Source organism: Hyperolius riggenbachi, chromosome 3, assembly GCF_040937935.1.
Source record: "Hyperolius riggenbachi isolate aHypRig1 chromosome 3, aHypRig1.pri, whole genome shotgun sequence".
Classification (NCBI taxonomy): domain Eukaryota; kingdom Metazoa; phylum Chordata; class Amphibia; order Anura; family Hyperoliidae; genus Hyperolius; species Hyperolius riggenbachi.
The window spans coordinates 340,054,957-340,073,372 of NC_090648.1; the positions used below are offsets into that span (position 1 = coordinate 340,054,957).

At 44.3% G+C, this 18,416-nt stretch overlaps 1 protein-coding gene across 2 annotated transcripts in view; it reads left to right on the forward strand.

The window, feature by feature from the left end:
- Positions 1 to 17,820, forward strand: part of NT5DC3 (5'-nucleotidase domain containing 3) — a 104,265-nt gene extending 86,445 nt beyond the window's left edge. For both annotated transcript variants that reach the window (XM_068272798.1, XM_068272799.1), the window contains 2 exons: positions 14,098 to 14,162; positions 16,546 to 17,820. In XM_068272798.1, the coding sequence (XP_068128899.1) occupies positions 14,098 to 14,162; positions 16,546 to 16,807 (327 nt within the window). In that variant the 3' untranslated portion in view covers positions 16,808 to 17,820. The remainder of the gene's footprint in view (positions 1 to 14,097; positions 14,163 to 16,545) is intronic.
- Positions 17,821 to 18,416: the final 596 nt, after the last annotated feature.

The window sequence follows — 18,416 nt, forward strand, 5'->3', positions numbered from 1 at the left end:
ACCGTTTAAATTATTTCCCCATTACTTTTGTGTATAACTAATTTATTTGTATGTGAAAAATGTTTAGGGTGTAGTTTTACTCCTTCCGGACGCTTGGAGGAAGTAGTAGGAGGCTGGGTAAGTTTTTTTGTTTTTTTTCACAATGATCGCGCTGCTTAGCGGAAAAGCAGCGGATCATTGCGGGGCTTAGATCAACGAACGGGAATGGATTTTCCCGTTCATTGATCTCCGGGTGAGCGGCCGGCGGCGTGTTTACCCGCGGGAATGCGCGCTAGAGTGAGCGGGAGTGCGGGCAGCGGCGGGAGCGCGGAAAGTACGGATTTCTCCATCCCTGGGGGTTAAAGGATGGAAAAAGGGACGGAGAAATTCGTACGGGCGGGGGTACAGTGGTTAATACTTTAAGTAATGCAAGTAAATAAAAACTTTTATATTTTCATCTAAGCCACCATGACATAGATATAAGTGGCGTAGCTGAAGCACAGCTGTGCACGATTGGGCTTGCTCCTGTGCAAAACCTCTGGCACTATCTGCTGCAGCACTAATTGGTGAAAGTGCATATATGTTCCCTGAGCCAATAAGATTGATTTCTACCATTAAAATTATTTTATTTTCTCAATTCATAGTAAAAAAATACACACTGTAGCATTATTTCAGAATCAAATATCTTCACCATAAATTGTGACAGGAATGTAGTTTAAGTTTTGTGATAAACAGTAAACAGTAGATTAAGGCCCGGTTCACATTAGCGGTTGTTTGCCAAACGGACCGGATGACCTGACCGGATCCGGACCGGATCCGGATCGGAACCGTACGGTTCTGATCCGGATCCGATCCGGATCCGGTCAGGTTGCATCAGGTGGTAATCAGGATGCGATCCGGATCCGTTTGGCAAAGTTAACGTAAAAAAAAAAAAAAAAATGTTGGGGTCTGGGAGGTCAGCAGAAGGGGGACCTGTGGAATCAGGCCCTCTGCTGTTTAGCACTCACCTCCACCTCCGACATGCTGCCAACATCCTGCCAACACCTCCAGCTCGTGCTGCTCCACTCCAAAATGCTTGCCCATGTGTCCCCAGCCAATATCGCCGCAAAAATCCGCATAGGAAGTGGGGTAGAACATCCGGATTTCTCAGCCAGTGTGTTGTGCGGCCTCCGGTTCCCATTTGTTTGTATTGGCCGGATGGTGCAGTCCGGCTCCGCCCCGGATACGGCTGCCGGAGGGGCCGGATGAAAAAATAGCGCATGTTGGAACGGAGGCCGGAGTCCGGATCCGGCCCGGATCCGGTCCGGCTCCGGTTCTGCAGAACGGACCCATGTGAACGGACGCATAGGCTTTAATTGCTATGCCGTGCGTCCGTTCCGTCCGTTCTGCAGGCGGTGCGGCTCCGGCACGGCGATTCCGGAGGGCCACCGCAAGTGTGAACCGGGCCTTAGCCAAACAAAATTTGTGTTTTTTTTTATCTACAATAGTGCTTTTTCATTTTAAATTGGAATTGGTAAAACCTGAGAAATTATGTTTTTTTTTCTGTTTTTTTCCTAATAAAATGCATAGAAAACAAAATTGTTTGAGGGAGAAAATGCTATTCAATGAAAGGCTAGTGACTCTTTAAAAAAAGATATATATTTCATTTAGGTGTCGTAAACAGGGATACCGTTATTGCTGATTAAATAGGGTCATAGCTAAAATATCAAAACTGCCCTGGCCCATAAGGGGGATCAGGGTCTGGATGCGAAGTGCTTAAACTCCCCATTAATGTTCTCTCTCCTGGAAACTAAAGTCCTGCAATAACATGAAGCATTTTTTATCACTGTATTTTGGAAAACTTGGAATGAGCTACGGCTTTTTTTTTTTTTTTTTTCTTTTGAAAGAAAGCTACGGCTCTTTTTTTTTTTTAAAGCCGCTTTCGTAAACGTAGAGATTTGGAGGGGTGAGGAATGGAGGGAACATTTTAATTATACAGTTTGTTCTGCCATTTGAAGGTGTTAGAATTAGAATCATGACAAGCCAGATACACCCAAATGTGTCTATAAAGGAAACTAAAGTCTTTTCATATACTATGATTTCTCATAGAGGAGAAATATATGGCCTCTAGTGCTCTCTATATCGCTTGATAATACAAGATGTTCAGTATACCTCATGTGATTCTTAAAGGAAACCAGAGACGAACAGACATAAAAGATTCATACCTAGCTGGGGCTGTCTAATCCGCATGGATCGCTCCCACGCCGCCGACCTCAGTCTTCTCCCTCGTTGGTACTGAGTCCTGTAACTTCGGCCAGTCGCGGGCAGTCTGAGCATGTGCAGTGCGCTCACTCTGTCTCTCTCTGGCGGAGAATAGTACTGCGCCTGGGAGGGAAAAGACTGAGGACAGCAGCGTTGGAGCGATCTGTTCGGATCGGGCTGTGGGAAGCCTCAGGTATGTATAAATCTTTTGTTAGTTTGTCTCTGGTACACTTTATCTGTTTAAAGTAGTTGCCAGCTGTTTATTATTGGACTTGACCATCCAGGAATTGAGCCTTTTGTCCAGGTGGAAAGTGATCTCCAGACTGTCAGCCCTTTCAGAGGTTGGCATTGGATTGTTCCTGCATAATGCTACTAGCCTCCTTTTGGCTTGGGTTCCTGCAGTTGGCAATGTTTTTCAGTTGTTTTTCAGTTGTGTCATTTCTTGCTCTCTTTGTGTTGTCACTGGGGATTAGTAGGCGTACGAGAAGAATCGCCGCCGGGAGATTTGGGCGAAGGATACAGCCGGTATGGCTTATCCTGCTGCTTCACAAGTTCCCAGCGACATTAATTACTATTCCCCCTCTAGGTCGGCGTGGATGGAGGGGAATAATGTAATTTGGCTTCCAGCTATTGCTGGAGGCCGAATTAAAGTGTTTTACAAGCAACTTCAGCTCCGTCTTCTGACGGCGCCGAAGTTACTCATTGTGCGCCACTATAGCCATAATTCCTATTACGCTCTAGGGTGGCGCCGGCTGCGCCCAAGTCTTCTGCGCTGAATTGCTATTGTTCGGTTAGTAGCTGTGTCTAGCCAGTCAGAAGCCAAGATGGTGCAGGTGGAGCCATGCAGTCATCTCCACCCCAGAGGAGGGCCGTGTAAAGGGTGTGACATAAGCTTTTACACCCTTGAAGGTTGAAGGGTAAAAAAGATTTTGTGAACTTGCGATCTAATTTTACTCCTAAATATTGTTTTTTATGAGTTGGTGCTCAAAATAAAAAGGAATGTCCTGGAACTAGACACAGTGGATACAAGGAATATTTAGTATGAGGCTTAGGACCCCTTCACACATTTGTGCTGTAAAATGCACATGCTTTTTGGTGTGTTTTTTTTTTTTATTCAGCTTTTTGATGACAATTTAAAATCTTAGCCAAGATTACGTTGATTGAGGAAGTACAGTACTGTTATTCTATCCACTCTATTCAATCTTCCAGTAAAAAGATCAACGCAGAAATGTGATAGATTCTTAAAATCAAAACAATTGTCTCTTTTCCTGAAAGAATAGACTAAAAGCTGTGGGATTTTCATTAAACAAATCAAACACGAATAAATGGGCAACATGGTGGTGTAGTTCAAGGAGTTTGTGTTTTCTCCCTGTGCTTCCATGGTTTTCCTTTGTGTGTGCCACTTCTTCCAACATCCCGAGAACACACTGTCAAGATAACTGGTTCCCACCAAAATTAGCCATAGATCTAGAGATGTTCGGACAGATTCAACCAAGAGACAAATCTCTCTCTTATTGAATCTGATGAGAGAGATCTGTCAGCTGCCCATACACTGCAGGCCGATTCCCGATCAATTTTATGCTGAAATCGATTCGGAATCGGCCTTGTGCGCCACATCCACCGCCCCAATGCTGTGCCCCCCTAATGTAAATGCCCCCCTGATGCCCCGTGTAAAGTATACATTACCTGTGCGCGGCCTGCGCTTGTCCCCCTCAAATTTTTTCCCCGAAATTGGTCGCATTGTCAGGAGGGCATGCACTTGCCAGTACTGATTTTCATCCAATTCGATTATAATAATGGAATCGGATGGTCGATCGGCCGCCAAGTCGCCTGATGTATGGCCACCTTTAGACTACTATAGCGACATTAGACTATGACTAAGGAAGTGATTAGGTTGTGACTTTTCTGAGATACAGCTGGTAAAACCTTTATGTAGTTTGTAAAGCACTGGAAAAGGAGGTTGAGTCAGGGACTTTTCCGATTGCTATAAAGAGTTGTGAAGGCTTTTACCATGTGGAAAAAAAAACAGAGACTTTTTCGTTTTTAAAGCGGGATTGTCTCCATAAAAATCACATTTCAACAGCAACAGGTCTGAGTGTATTAAGTGATAAAGATGCTAATCCTGCATTCAAAACTTTTTCTACTGTTATGGTTTGGAGTTATCACATACCTTAGGAGCAATGGCCCTTTAATAGCCATTGCCAAACAGTTGCATGCTGGGGGGGGGGGGGGGTCTTTTTATCTATAATATATTCCTCCTCTACCCTTTATTTCCCCTTCCTAATGACATAAGACAGTGCACTTCCTAGTATAGACCTCAGTGGGTGTGTCTGAAGACTCTGGGAGGAGGGCGGTAACAAATACACAATTAGCAAGGGGAGGAAAAAAAGTGAGGGAGCAAATCAGGAGGTCAAAGGTAACCAAGATGGCAGCTGTCTAGAATAGGATTCTCTGCTTTTCCTTTATAAAATTCACAGGAATCATAACATGGACAGTGCAATACATCTGTTATGTAAGTAGAACTAGTATTTAACTACTTATGTGTTTTTTTATTTCTAGGTTAGCATGGGTGTCGTTTGTTAAAGGACACCTGAAGCGAAAATAAGCTAATGAAATCAACAATTGTATCTATCTTCCTTCTCCTAAAAATGACTTTTTAACATATTCTACCATTTTATTTTATGGTTAAATCTACTTCTTAAGTTTTAACTGTTTTATTGTTTTTGCTCAATGACACATTAACCTCCTTAGCGGTAACCCCGTGCTGGACACGGGGTAAGCCGCCGGAGGGTGCCGCTCAGGCCCTGCTGGGCCGATTTTCATAATTTTTTTTTGCTGGACGCAGCTAGCACTTTGCTAGCTGCGCCAGCACTCTGATCGCCGCCGGCCCCCGCCCGATCGCCGCTATCTGCTGCGGCGCGCGGCCCCCCCCAGACCCCAGCGCTGCCTGGCCAATCAGTGCCAGGCAGCGCCGAGGGGTGGCCCGGGACTCCCAATGACGTCCCGACGTCAGTGACGTCGGTGACGTCATCCCGCCCCGTCGCCATGGCGACGGGGGAAGCCCTCCAGGAAATCCCGTTCTATGAACGGGATTTCCTGATCGGAGATCGCCGAAGGCGATCGAAGCGGGCGGGGGGATGCCGCTCAGCAGCGGCTATCATGTAGCGAGCCCTGGGCTCGCTACATGATTTAAAAAAATAAAAAACATTGCTGCGCTGCCCCCTGGCGGGATTTTTCATACCGCCAAGGGGGTTAATTGAAGTATGCCAGAGCTAAAAAGCGATGATGAACCATTGATCCTTTTTATCTCTTTCCTGCTCTCAGAATCCATATTCTGCTAGGAAAGTATTTTATAGTTGGAATTTCTTATCAGTGAGGGTCACACTGTAGTCACTTCCTGTCTGAGCCAGGACTGAGTCAGCCACTTACATACCTGATATTTTACTCTTTCAGGCAGAGAAAGAAAAAAAGGAACAAAGCATAGTTATTTGTGTGCTAGGCACTGCACATACACATGTCTATCTCATCATGTCACATGTCACCTCAGATATCCTTCAAGGCAAGGAACACACTTGTCTTTCAGTTTTCTGTGCGTGTTTTTTTCTGCGTACGTTTTCTGAATGCAGTGTGTTTCTATACAGAAAAACCTGCACGTTTTTTCACAGAAGTTAATGTAATTGATGCAGAAAACTAACAAATGTGCAGAATCATGAGATGTTTTTTTTCTGCGCGCGAAAAACACAATAAATGTGAACCAGCCCATTTGACTAACATGAGTTCTCAGTTTTTCTGTGCAGAAAACGTGTACGAAAACAGTCAAGTGTGGTCCTTGCTTGAAGGAAACCTGTATTGAGAGCAATATGTAATCTGACACCCTTAATCTATTTTTGGTTGTTTGCCCTACTGCTCTTTTTAAAGGAAACCTAAACTGAGAAGTGTATGGATTTTTCCTTTTAAAATACCAGTAATACCAGTTGCCTGACCCTCATGTTGATCCAGTGTCTCTAATACTTTTAGGCACAGCCCCTAAACAAGCATGCAGATCAGGTGCTCTGACTGACTGAAGTCAGACTGGATGCATGCTTGTTTCAGGTGTGTGATTCAGCCACTACTGCAGCCAAAGAGATCAGCAGGAGTGCCAGTAAACTGGTATTGCTGAGGTTCCCTTTAACAGTTAAGGATCCCTTTAACATGAATGGTATCCAAGTCCTATACCTGGAACAAGCATGCAGTCAGAACTGAGCCGCAACATCAAATCTACATATTTTGGGTCAGTGACAAAAAAAAAAGTCTAAAAATACACTTCCTCTTTCCAAGGTTTAAAAATATCTAAAACCAGTATGTGGTGACTTTTTTTTTTTTATGTTGGCCAAAATGGGCGTGGTTATAGGTCCCAACATTTGTTTTTGTTTTTTTTTCCTTTTGTACAAGCCGTCGACTGCTTTTTACATGTACAACTTTAAATATCACCCTACATTTGCATCCTCTTTCATGTGCCTCCAGATCCGTCCTCCCCATCATACTCCTACCGGCTGCTATTTTGCTCACACCATCTTTGGGCTGGTGCACACCAAAACCCGCTAGCAGATCCGCAAAATGCTAGCAGATTTTTAAACGCTTTTTTTTATTTTTATGAGGCGTTTTGCTAGCGTTTTGCGGATTGCTGCTGCGGTTTTCAGTATAGTAGATTTCATATATTGTTACAGTAAAGCTGTTACTGAACAGCTTCTGTAACAAAAACGCCTGCAAAACCGCTCTGAACAGGCGCTTTTCAGAGCGGTTTGCGTTTTTCCTATACTTAACATTGAGGCAGAAACGCATCCGAAATCCAAAAAATGCCTCACCCAGGCATTTTTCGTTTCTGCAAAACGCCTGCCGCTCTGGTGTGCACCACCCCATTGAGATACATTGACCAAGCAGATCCGCAGCCGCAAGCGGATCTGAAAACGCCCAAAAAGCCGCTCGGTGTGCACCAGCCCTTTCAGTGTCCCGCATTTGTGCTCACACCTCTATGGCCCTCATTCTGTTGACAACCCCCATTGCTGCTCACACCAATGCTATGCCCTTCATACTCCTTTCACCCCCCCTTATGCCTATATATTTTTTTATGTATGTGTAACCTTACCCTCCCTGTTTTCCTTTAACTCTCTGCCCCATGGATCATTTGTGGTAGGTGTACGTTTATCTCATGCCAGGTGGTTGCACAAGCATCTACCTGGAGCTAACTAACAGTATGACTGCCCTTCACAGCCATGTGGGAAATGTTGCTTGACTCAATTTCTGACATGGGTAACGATTATTCTGCACTCGTGTACTCCCAACGCATGCAGCTACCTGTCAGGTGGGTGCTATCCCAACATTTATTGACTGTATACTGGCTGAAAGTGTCAGCGGGCCAAGCAGAACAAGCAGGCATGGTCTGGCCTGCAGGGTTGTATGTTGGAGAAGCCTACTGGAAACCTACACTAATCACTTGCATGAATGACCACAACCATTATTACAACGGGAGGCTCTATGGATCTGGAGATTGGGCACACGCATACCTACAGGATTGAACTCTAAGCTGGATGTCAGCCTGACTTATGATATTAGATATTGAGCTCGGGTGTGTGTGGCCCTGCCTCCTTTTGCTTCATGCAGTCTTCCCCCCCCTCACCTTCCAAACCTTTTTACTCTCCCCCCTGGCGGTGTCAATGTTTTGATATTTATGCATTTATACATTTATACATTTTTATGAACAATTTATATGTATTTTGTATTCTTGCATGCTATTTTCTATTTCATCACTGTGGTATCTGTAATTTATACATCTCATGCAACCGAATTGTCTATTCATCTTGATTCTTAATCATAACATTCATGGTTGTTTTAATTATCTTTTGGCCATTCGGCCATTTTATATGTACATACATATGTCTCTTTAAGAGCCATAGCCACACCCTGGGTGTGCCGGCCTTTTTTGACTATTTAAACTTGTGATGTTTCTGTGTATGTTGGCTATGATTAAGGAGCCAGTGTGAGCTCCGATACGCGTGAGCCATATGTGTTTCTACTGATGTGTCAATAAACTGAAGATTGCTTTATACCCAACCCACGGTGCAGCGGAACATCTTTTTCTTTTGTTTGCATTGAGACCCGGTATTCCTGCTCCCTTGGGATATGCACCGGTGGTGCCAGCATCTCCATTCTCTGTCTATTATCCAGTTTGCTCATCCTGGACCTGCGCCCACCGGTACTGGGTAATTACTATCAACTTTACATGGACACTTGTTTATGACCACACTTCAGAGGATCACTTTGTATCAAGATCCATATAGACTTTCGGTTCTAACCTGTCGCTGCCTGTGACTACTCTGGCCTTTGTCTGGTCTCTGGTGGTCCCTCACCTATGGTCTTGTGTGAAGACTTGGTGGCCCCAGGCTAGTTCCGCTGCTCCTGCTGCTTGTGTGCCGCTGGCCCCCCTCTTTGGAGGTGGATCTGTGGGTCGTATTGCTTTGGGAAGCCGAGTGGATGCCATGGAGCCGCGAGCCTTGCGCAGCCGTCTTGTTCCCTCCCCGGCATTGGAGGCGACCGCCCAGCAAGCCACTCAGCAAACCGCTTCCACGTCATGCGGAGGTCCGGATCAGGCTCCCTCAAAATGGCCGCCGTCGGGGACATCCATGGATCTAGGCCGTCCCACGGCAAGATGGCCGCCGGACAATCCAACGAGGGACGCCAACCTGACTTCCGCTCCACAGTTTGAACGGGGCGGAAGTGATGCAACGGCTTGCCACCCAGTGGACGCCCAGCCTCTTAAACTCGCATCACGCAGACCGGAACTTCCAGGTTTGCCTAAAACGGGGCTCTCACGGCGCCTGTCTTTAGAGGTCTCCCAGATCACAAGGAGGTATCCTGTATCCACACACGGAGCAGCAATCTCAGCGCTGGTGGACAATTTGAGGCGCACGCAGAGTCAGGAACCCTCATCTGCATCTGTGAAAGTAAGTGACAATGCCCCCATGTTGCAATATACACAAAGTGGCCTGCAAGATTGGGCTAAAACGGGGGCAGTTCCAAAGGGTACTTCCACAACACCCCATGTTAAAGATCTTATCAAGGAGTTTTCTATGACCACCATTTTGGACACTAGGGACGCTGTTTCATCTAATATTTCGTCCATTAATACGAACATTAGTCCCACACAGTCACCCTCTGAAAATCAGGACAAAGATTCTTTAGGGCCACAGACTGATAATGTTATGCAAGACACTGAAAGCTCCATTGAGAAGAGGGGAACACATCAATCTTTATGCAGTGATTCTAATGCTTTGTCTTGTAATTCAGGTGCGAATGAGCCCCAGGAGCTAGAACAACTTGGTTATGAGTATACCATGGACATTATTGGTGAACTTTTGTCCAATCCAGACAGAATGAATAAATATATTTTTGTTTTTGCCACACAACCGGGTTTTGTTGGTTCCGATCCCTCCTTGAATATGCAATCCTCTTTTACCAATCTTGAATGCCTTCTGGAGAAAGAGGTTCGGTTATGGTGGGATACAACCACCCTGAAACATTATGTTTCGGAGGGCATGATTCCAAGAGGATTGCGTATTAAAAAGGTACCCACCACTGTTTATTCAAATCAATTCGTAATAGAATGGAACCAAGTCCTCACCGACTGTTCCATTCGACTTATGAAATTGATAATATCCTATGAGGAAAGAAAACTCGCGGACATTAGAGTTCAGATTTCTGAAACTAAGAAAGCTTTGAACCAATTTTCTAATTTTGAACTCTTTGATGAGCTCAATAGCAAAATTAAAGATAATATTGCTAAATTGGAGAGTTTGGTCACAAACACCAAACGAGTTAAATTCCTCAGGGATCTAGGTGATTATCGAAACAATGTGGTATATGAATGGGGCAGGTGGGAGACCATGCACAGGTCCCCCAGACCGATATTACGCAAACCTAGACCAGTTAAAAAGGTCAGTTTTAGCTCTGCGGACAGCTCAGGTACTTTTTCAGATACCCCTGATGGCAAGGATGAGTTGGTACAGTCAGTCTTTGCCGGCACCCCAAAAAAGGGGGGGGGACCGACAAACCCCTTTAGTACCTACATCCTACTACCAAAATCCGAAGAAAAATCGGAAACACAAAAACAGAAAAAAAGGAAATGCAGGAGGGCAGGCCGTAAACATAGTAAAGTGAGATCACAGAGCCCCAGTTCTAATGTTATCAATCTCTCCAGTATTCAGTTGACAGATGCCCAGTTTTCTCTGCTTTCAAGGGGTCTTTCTTTCTCGCCATCGCATCACTTTGACGTCTTTAGTACTATGCTAGACGTGAATAAATTTGTAAGGAATCTGATGGTGAGGAAGCACTTCTTGGAATCGGAGGAACAAAACGGGGTGGGGGGAGGTGCGGAGACAGGTGCGGGGCCCCACTTTTGTTCTGCCCGGGCGACTGAGGGGGTCCCTCCCTTTAGGGGGTCCCTTGCTGCCCTCACCCCGGAACCAGTGTCCGGCGCGAGTGGCGGCTCAGTCGCCCGGGCAGCCCCGGGCCCCGTACCCGTTTCCAATCCTTTCTTCTACCCTGTACAGGCCAGATCCACGGCGGTAGACATGTTTCAGGATTTAGTTGAGTGAACTTATTCAGCTACAGAAAACTTTTAGAGCCAGTTCTGATCTCACTAAGCAAGAGCAAGACGCACTGCAGTCCCTCCAGACTGATAATTCAATTGTAATTCGCAATGCGGACAAAGGAGGGGCTGTGGTCGTCATGGACTCAGACATGTATAGGGCAGAGGCATTGTGACAATTGGAGGACAAGAGCACTTACCAAGTGTTAGCAGGTGACCCTACCATTAAATTCCAGGCTGAGCTTAAACGACTACTCCACTGGGGTTGCTCCTTGGGAGTATTCTCCGAACGGGAAAGAGATTATCTCATGGTGGATACACCGGTTATTCCAATTTTCCACCACCTCCCTAAGGTGCATAAACCAGATGTTCCTCCCAGGGGCCGCCCCATTGTGGCTGGGATAGGCTCTTTGGGAGAGCGCCTGGGCCAATGGGTGGACGGGTGTCTTCAGCCACTCGTCCGCCGTTTGCCTGGGTTCCTACGTGATGCCACACATTTAATCAACAGCCTGGACTCCCTGAAATGGTCCAATAGCTATACATGGGTCACGATGGATGTGACCGCACTCTATTCCTCCATCCCCCATGACCTTGCTCTCAGGGCATTGGACTTTCACATCCAAAAATATGGCTCTTTCTCTGCGGCTACTAGGGACCTCCTCATTTCTGCGGTGGATCATCTGTTAACCCATAATTATTTTATGTTTGATGGGGTTTTCTATCTCCAGAGATGTGGAGCTTCTATGGGAGCTAAATTCTCCCCATCCCTGGCGAATTTGTTCATGGGATGGTGGGAGGAGCTCCGCATCTTTGGGGCGGAGAACCCCTTTTCAGAATTTATCTTTTGGTATGGGAGGTACATAGATGATCTGCTGCTGATATGGGAAGGTCCCCCTGACGTTCTGCCTGATTTCTTGTTATATTGTAATGATAACAGTTTGAACCTGTCTTTTACCATGTCCCATAGCCCCTCTCAGATAGATTATCTCGATCTGACTTTGTGGGGTTCCGAGACATCAGGCAGGATTGTCACTAAAACTTATAGGAAGGCATGCGCCGGCAATTCTCTTCTGCTGGCCTCTAGCTGCCATCCGAGCCATACTTTGAGAGCAATTCCCTATGGGGAGATGGTTAGAGTGGCTCGCAACTGCTCAGACCCCAACCTTTTGGGGCGGGAGTTGGATGTAGTGGAGGAGAGACTCCGGGAACGGGGTTACACCACACGCTCCATACGTGGTGCACGACAACGTGTGCTGTGTAGGGATCGTCGTGACCTTTTGGAGGTTGGTTCTGGAAGCGAGACGAGGCAAAAAAGAAATCTAACTTTTATAACTCCCTACAGTCTGGAGTACAATAAGGTTATTAATATAATAAAAAAATATTTGCCGGTGCATTCAGATCCTAAGCTCCGTACCATTGTGGGTAGTGGCGTTGCCTTTGCAGCGCGCCGAGCTCCTACTTTGGGGACCCGTCTTTCACCCAGTCTTTTCTCCAGCTCTCCTAAACCTGTCCCAACTTGGTTGACCTGCGTGGGTTCTTATAAATGCGGTTATGGTACCTGCAGATATTGTCGGGTTCATAATCAGACACGAGAGATTCTCTCTATTGCCAAGGGCATTACGTTTGATATAAAGCAATATGTCAATTGCAATTCGAGCAATGTGGTATACCTTATTTCCTGTTCCATCTGTCGGGTCCAATATGTGGGTTGTACTACCCGCCCCTTGAGACAGCGCATTGCAGAACACTATAACGGATCAGCTAGATGCGTCAGGAATGAGGCTTATGTCACCCAGGTTTCCAGTGTAGCCAGACACTTTTACAGGGAACATCGGGGTGACATGAGGGGTTTCACTTTCCAAGTTATTGAAAGGGTGATGCATTCTACCAGGGGAGGGGATTTATACAGACGTTTATTACAACGGGAGGCTCTATGGATCTGGAGATTGGGCACACGCATACCTACAGGATTGAACTCTAAGCTGGATGTCAGCCTGACTTATGATATTAGATATTGAGCTCGGGTGTGTGTGGCCCTGCCTCCTTTTGCTCCATGCAGTCTTCCCCCCCCCTCCCCCCCTCACCTTCCAAACCTTTTTACTCTCCTCCCTGGCGGTGTCAATGTTTTGATATTTATGCATTTATACATTTATACAATTTATATGTATTTTGTATTCTTGCATGCTACTTTCTATTTCATCACTGTGGTATCTGTAATTTATACATCTCATGCAACCGAATTGTCTATTCATCTTGATTCTTAATCATAACATTCATGGTTGTTTTAATTATCTTTTGGCCATTCGGCCATTTTATATGTACATACATATGTCTCTTTAAGAGCCATAGCCACACCCTGGGTGTGCCGGCCTTTTTTGACTATTTAAACTTGTGATGTTTCTGTGTATGTTGGCTATGATTAAGGAGCCAGTGTGAGCTCCGATACGCGTGAGCCATATGTGTTTCTACTGATGTGTCAATAAACTGAAGATTGCTTTATACCCAACCCACGGTGCAGCGGAACATCTTTTTCTTTTGTTTGCAATGACCACAACCATACATTCAAATACAATATCTGCAAATAAAACACAAATATGATAAAGTTGCAAGTGCTCATAGGATAGTGACTGTTACTAGACCCTGGTGGTACCCTGGTGTTGGCTACGTGTCACCTCTTATTTATTTGTATACCTGTATATCCCTGCAAAGTTATTTCACTTTAGCAGTACATTATTTTCTGCTACTCCAGTGAGGGGGATCCATACATCTATGGAATTGATCATCAAAGTGTAGCTGTAACCCAGATTTCGCAGCTAAAGGGCAGAGACTTTTGCCCTGAAGAGGGCTCTAATTACAAACCTTTATTCTGTCTACTAATTCATCCATGTTCATCTCTCATTATAGTCTTGGTCAACATTTATATGTAATGGTTAGAGGTGGGGACTTATTTACTTATTATGGACATTTTGCATGGTGTGGGATTGACATTAGCGGTCTTTAAAATGTTTTTACATTTAGTGTAACTTGAGTGTCAAAAAAAGATTCTTACATTTTTGTGTGTTGTGTTCAGCAGTGCAACATTTTGGGATTTCTTCTTCCTTCTTCCATATTCCTTCTTCTTCTTCTTCTTCTTCTTTTTTCGTCTTCTTCCTGTGTTAGAACTACAGCTGAACTTAATTGGTACCCATAGAAATGAGGTGATGATGAGGTTGTCCAATCTGGGCTGGAGTTCATTTAATTTGTTTGTTTTTTAGGTTTACAGAGATGCTGAGTCACAGATGGTTCTTCAAGATTGGATTAAAGAGAGAAAAGAACTGAGGTCTGTTTTTACTTATTTTCCTTTTTAGCTCCACCCACACTGTGGGTGAGATGTAATGCTGAACCCCAGTGTATCACAATGAATGGGGAAGCGGAAACAAAAATGTGTACTGCAGATCATCGCATCGCTAGTGGCGCACGATCGACGCTGGTATACATCACCTGAAGCTGGCTCCCGGCATCTTCTCCGCATCACCTTCCGCAACCCAGCATCCGTGTATAACTTCCTGTGTCACTGCAGTGACAGGGGAAGTACAAATAGAGGGCGCTCTATTTGAACTTCCGCTGTCACTGGAGTGACAGAAAGTTATACGCAGATGCCGGATGTCTTTATGCGGAAAGTGATGCGGAGAAAATGCCAGTCGGGAGCCGGGAGGTGATGCAGAGAAGATGCCCGGGACCAGGCTTCAGGTAATGTATGCCGGGAGGGGGAGGGAGGCAGGCGGCTGCTCAGCAAATGGTGAATTGGTTTCAGGCTCAAATCGATTCACAATCTGTTTGCAGTAAAGGCAGCCATACGATTTGCCATCAGATTCGATCAACAGATAGATCCCTCTCTGATCGAATCTGATCAGAGAGGGATCTATCTGTTGGTCGAATCTAATGGCAAATCGACCAGTGTATGGATACCTTTGGGGCTTGTTTACACTGAATGCTTAAAAACTCTTGCATTTTAACTAATCGGTTGTTCTACAGCAGTGCATTGGGAATAAGCTTTGTAAAAATGTGTGACTCATGGACTCAGTAAATATGGACATTTCCTTCACCTGCACATCAGTTGTCTGTTCAGTTATAGCTAACAGCAACTGATTCAGTATAAACTAGCCCTTAGCATGCATTTTTTTACTGTAGATCTTGGCCTCCCTGCCCAGCACCCGTGCCGTAGCCACAGAGCCTAACCTGCAATTTAAGCCATGCACACATAGGTGCCCTTTTCAGCGTTCTACTTTTGCATTGATAAAGAGGTGACACCTAAATATTTAGTGTTCCTGTGTTTTGCAAATACAGTTGTACTCAAAAGTTTACATACCCCGGAGGATTTTCAAACATTTGTACCTTTTTTTTTTTATATGAGTAATTTGAATCCCATTAAAAATTAAAGAGATGTGATTAAACTAGGAGACCTCTGAAAATAACACAACACTCATTAAAAAAAACATAACCAGTAAAAAAAATAAAATACAGAAATGGTTCCTGTTAGAAAGTTTACATGCCCTTAGTTCACAATACTGTGTATTCCCTGACAGGTCTGGCTGAAATCTTGTTGGTCTACTTGACCGTGGTTTGATGTCACCAGAACCCTTCAATTTTCACTTCTTTAAGAGATTTTAAATACTACTGATTTGCATACTCCACTCTTTGGATGTCTTTTTACACCCTTTTCCTGTTTTTTATAAAGTTGTACAGCCTTCTCTCTCAGATCCTTGGACAGTTCCTTTGCTTTCCCCATTGCTGAAATGTGACTATCAAGAGTCCAGCATGTCACTGACTTTTTATACACACTGTACTGTAATTACAAGCACACAAGTGACTGGTGCGGACAATTATCCTTAACCTCCTTAGCGGTAACCCAGAGTCAGGCTCGGGACAGAAATCCGCAGCTCAGAACGGTAACCCCGAGCTAGCTGGATATATTGGAGGTGTGTAATGTGCAGGGCTACCGCAGATCTACTGTATCTAGCGGTATGATTTTTATGGTCTAAAAGCTTTTAGACAATCTTGAAGTAATCATAATGTCAGGGAGGTTAATATCCAATGAACCTGTCAGCATGAATTTGTTTGTAGATTATCACACCAAAATTTGAAACCTTTGATCAAGGACATTTGGATGCTTTGACTTGTTGTTTTTATGTTAATAAAAAAAAACAATGGTGTGATAATATACGGCTTTGGCTGACCATTAGCTTTGAAGGAAAGAAACATTTTGGCATGGTCAATCATATTTTCAAAAAAAGAGCCAATATTTCATAAATTCTGTCAGGGTATGTAAACTTGTGAGTGTGTCTGTTTTCTTCTCAGTAAGACATATTTTATAATTGGCATTTAATGCTAGTTTATGGTGCTTTTACTTGGGGTCATGACTGAAAATAAACACCTTATTGATCATCGCTTAAGTCTATCCACATTTTTTGGGGAAGTTTCTATACAGCTTGGAATTGGGCAAGTTGAGATTAGCCAAATTCTAAGCAGTAGACAAATTGTAACCAAATTTACATCACCCTGGAAAATGTGCCTCTCATTGATCATCTCTTATGGCAACAGATAGCTTCTGCACATGTGCTGTTTGGTAATAGATCTGAGATACTGATTGGTAGTGGGTTTGAGATACATCACCTTTGCTATTTCTGGTTTACCATGACTGAGTGATTCTGTTTGCACCATAGGCATATGACAAGGAAGATTTTTAACCCTCGCTTTGGAAGTATATTCAGGACGGACCATAATCCAACTTATTTCTTGAGGCGTCTGGCACGTTTTGCTGATGTTTACATGGAATCTCTTAGCTGCTTACTGAACTATGACCTGCACCACACTTTTTATCCAAAGAGGACTCCCCTACAGCATGAAGTGCCAGTGTGGTCTGAACAGCATTACCTTGGAGCATTTGGTATTCCGTTCATGCAGGAAATTGCTCAGCTTAAGTGACTCCCTATTGTTCTGTGTTGCTGTGGCTTATGTAAGTGATAGACTGAGTATTGCTCAACGTTGTTTGCTTATTTTGGTCCATCGCTCGCAAACAGGGTTTGCATAGTGCCACACACCACCAGGACTGAAGATGCTTGCTGGATGATACAGCATTCGTTTTACATTTTGAAGCTATTGAAGCCATTCATGCTCCATTTTGAGACATGGTTTTTAAAATGTCTTTGTGTGTTTGATTGTTTTTTGAACCTTGAAGAAGGAGTATGTGGCAATCTGTGATATTTTACAGGTATGTCTTGTTCTTTAGTGATTTTTAAATACAGACGTAAGATTTTCTTCAACTATAACCCATACGCTACTTTCATTTACGGTATACTTTTAGTATTAAATCCATTTTAGTTGGTAATTTAAGAAGACTTCCTCCCAAATCAAATGCAAATGTTTTTTTTTTTTTATTTGGATAAAGGTTCTCCAAGGAAGGGGGAGTGTTACTGACCTGCCTTGCTGCCTTTGCACTGTTGCATAGTTATTCCCTAGTATCAACCCCCTCCCAATAATGGATTGATCCACTGCTGCCATTGTGGCCTCGTAGAGTGAGGATGTGGATCATGCATGACCGTTTTTTCTTCTATGGAGAAGAAATGCATGTTACACATGTGTGGAAAGTGCATTGAATGCCACATGTAAGAGACATTAAATTGTCTTCAGTACCCACAATATAGATCCGTTGTAGGCCAGGTAACCTAATCTGCCAGGTTTAGGTCATGTGGCAAAGTTCAGGTGCGACAGGATCTCCTTTTTATGGCAAACCAGATTTTAAGACAGCCATAAAGTACTTGATGAGCTTTACTGTTCCACATGGTTATGTGGTTTAAGGGATAAATATGACATTTGATAGTGTTAATGGAAGGTGTTTGTAGGTATATACCGTAGTAATAGTTGAATGTATTTGTTCATTATCTGATATCTGTTTCTGGAGAACTGTTAAGGTGCGTACACACGCACTACAGAAGCCAACGGCGGGTCCGTTAGACCCTCCCGCTGGGCAGACTTTCAGCAGACTGTAGTGCGTGTGTACGCACTGTTGGCGGACTGATAAGGCTGTTCGTGAATGATCCGCTGAGCGGATCGTTCAGGAACAGCCTTATCAGTCTGCCGACAGTGCGTACACACGCACTACAGTCTGCTGAAAGTCCGCCCAACGGGAGGGTCCGACTGACCCGTCGTTGGCTTCTGTAGTGCGTGTGTACGCACCTTTACTTTGGACTAGCGGTATATCTTGGTATGTCTTTTGAGCTCTTCTAGTATTAAATGTTTGTAGTGACTTGAAGCTAACCTGGAAGTGTTTTGATTCCCCTCCCCATCCTCACCCTATGTACACCAGACATGAGCTTTTGAAGTGTAACTTCAGTAACCAATATGGGACAGTGCTGCATTCAGGCCAGGCTATTGTTTTTCTAAGCATTCTGAGTATTGTCCTGTATTTTGCTCTCCAACCTTGACTGCTGGATGCATAGCCTCTGAGTATAGCAAATAAAAACAAAAGTTTGCTTTCCTAAAACAGAAAGAATCTGCGATAATTCAGGTTGGAGTGAGCTTGAGATGTCTCCCA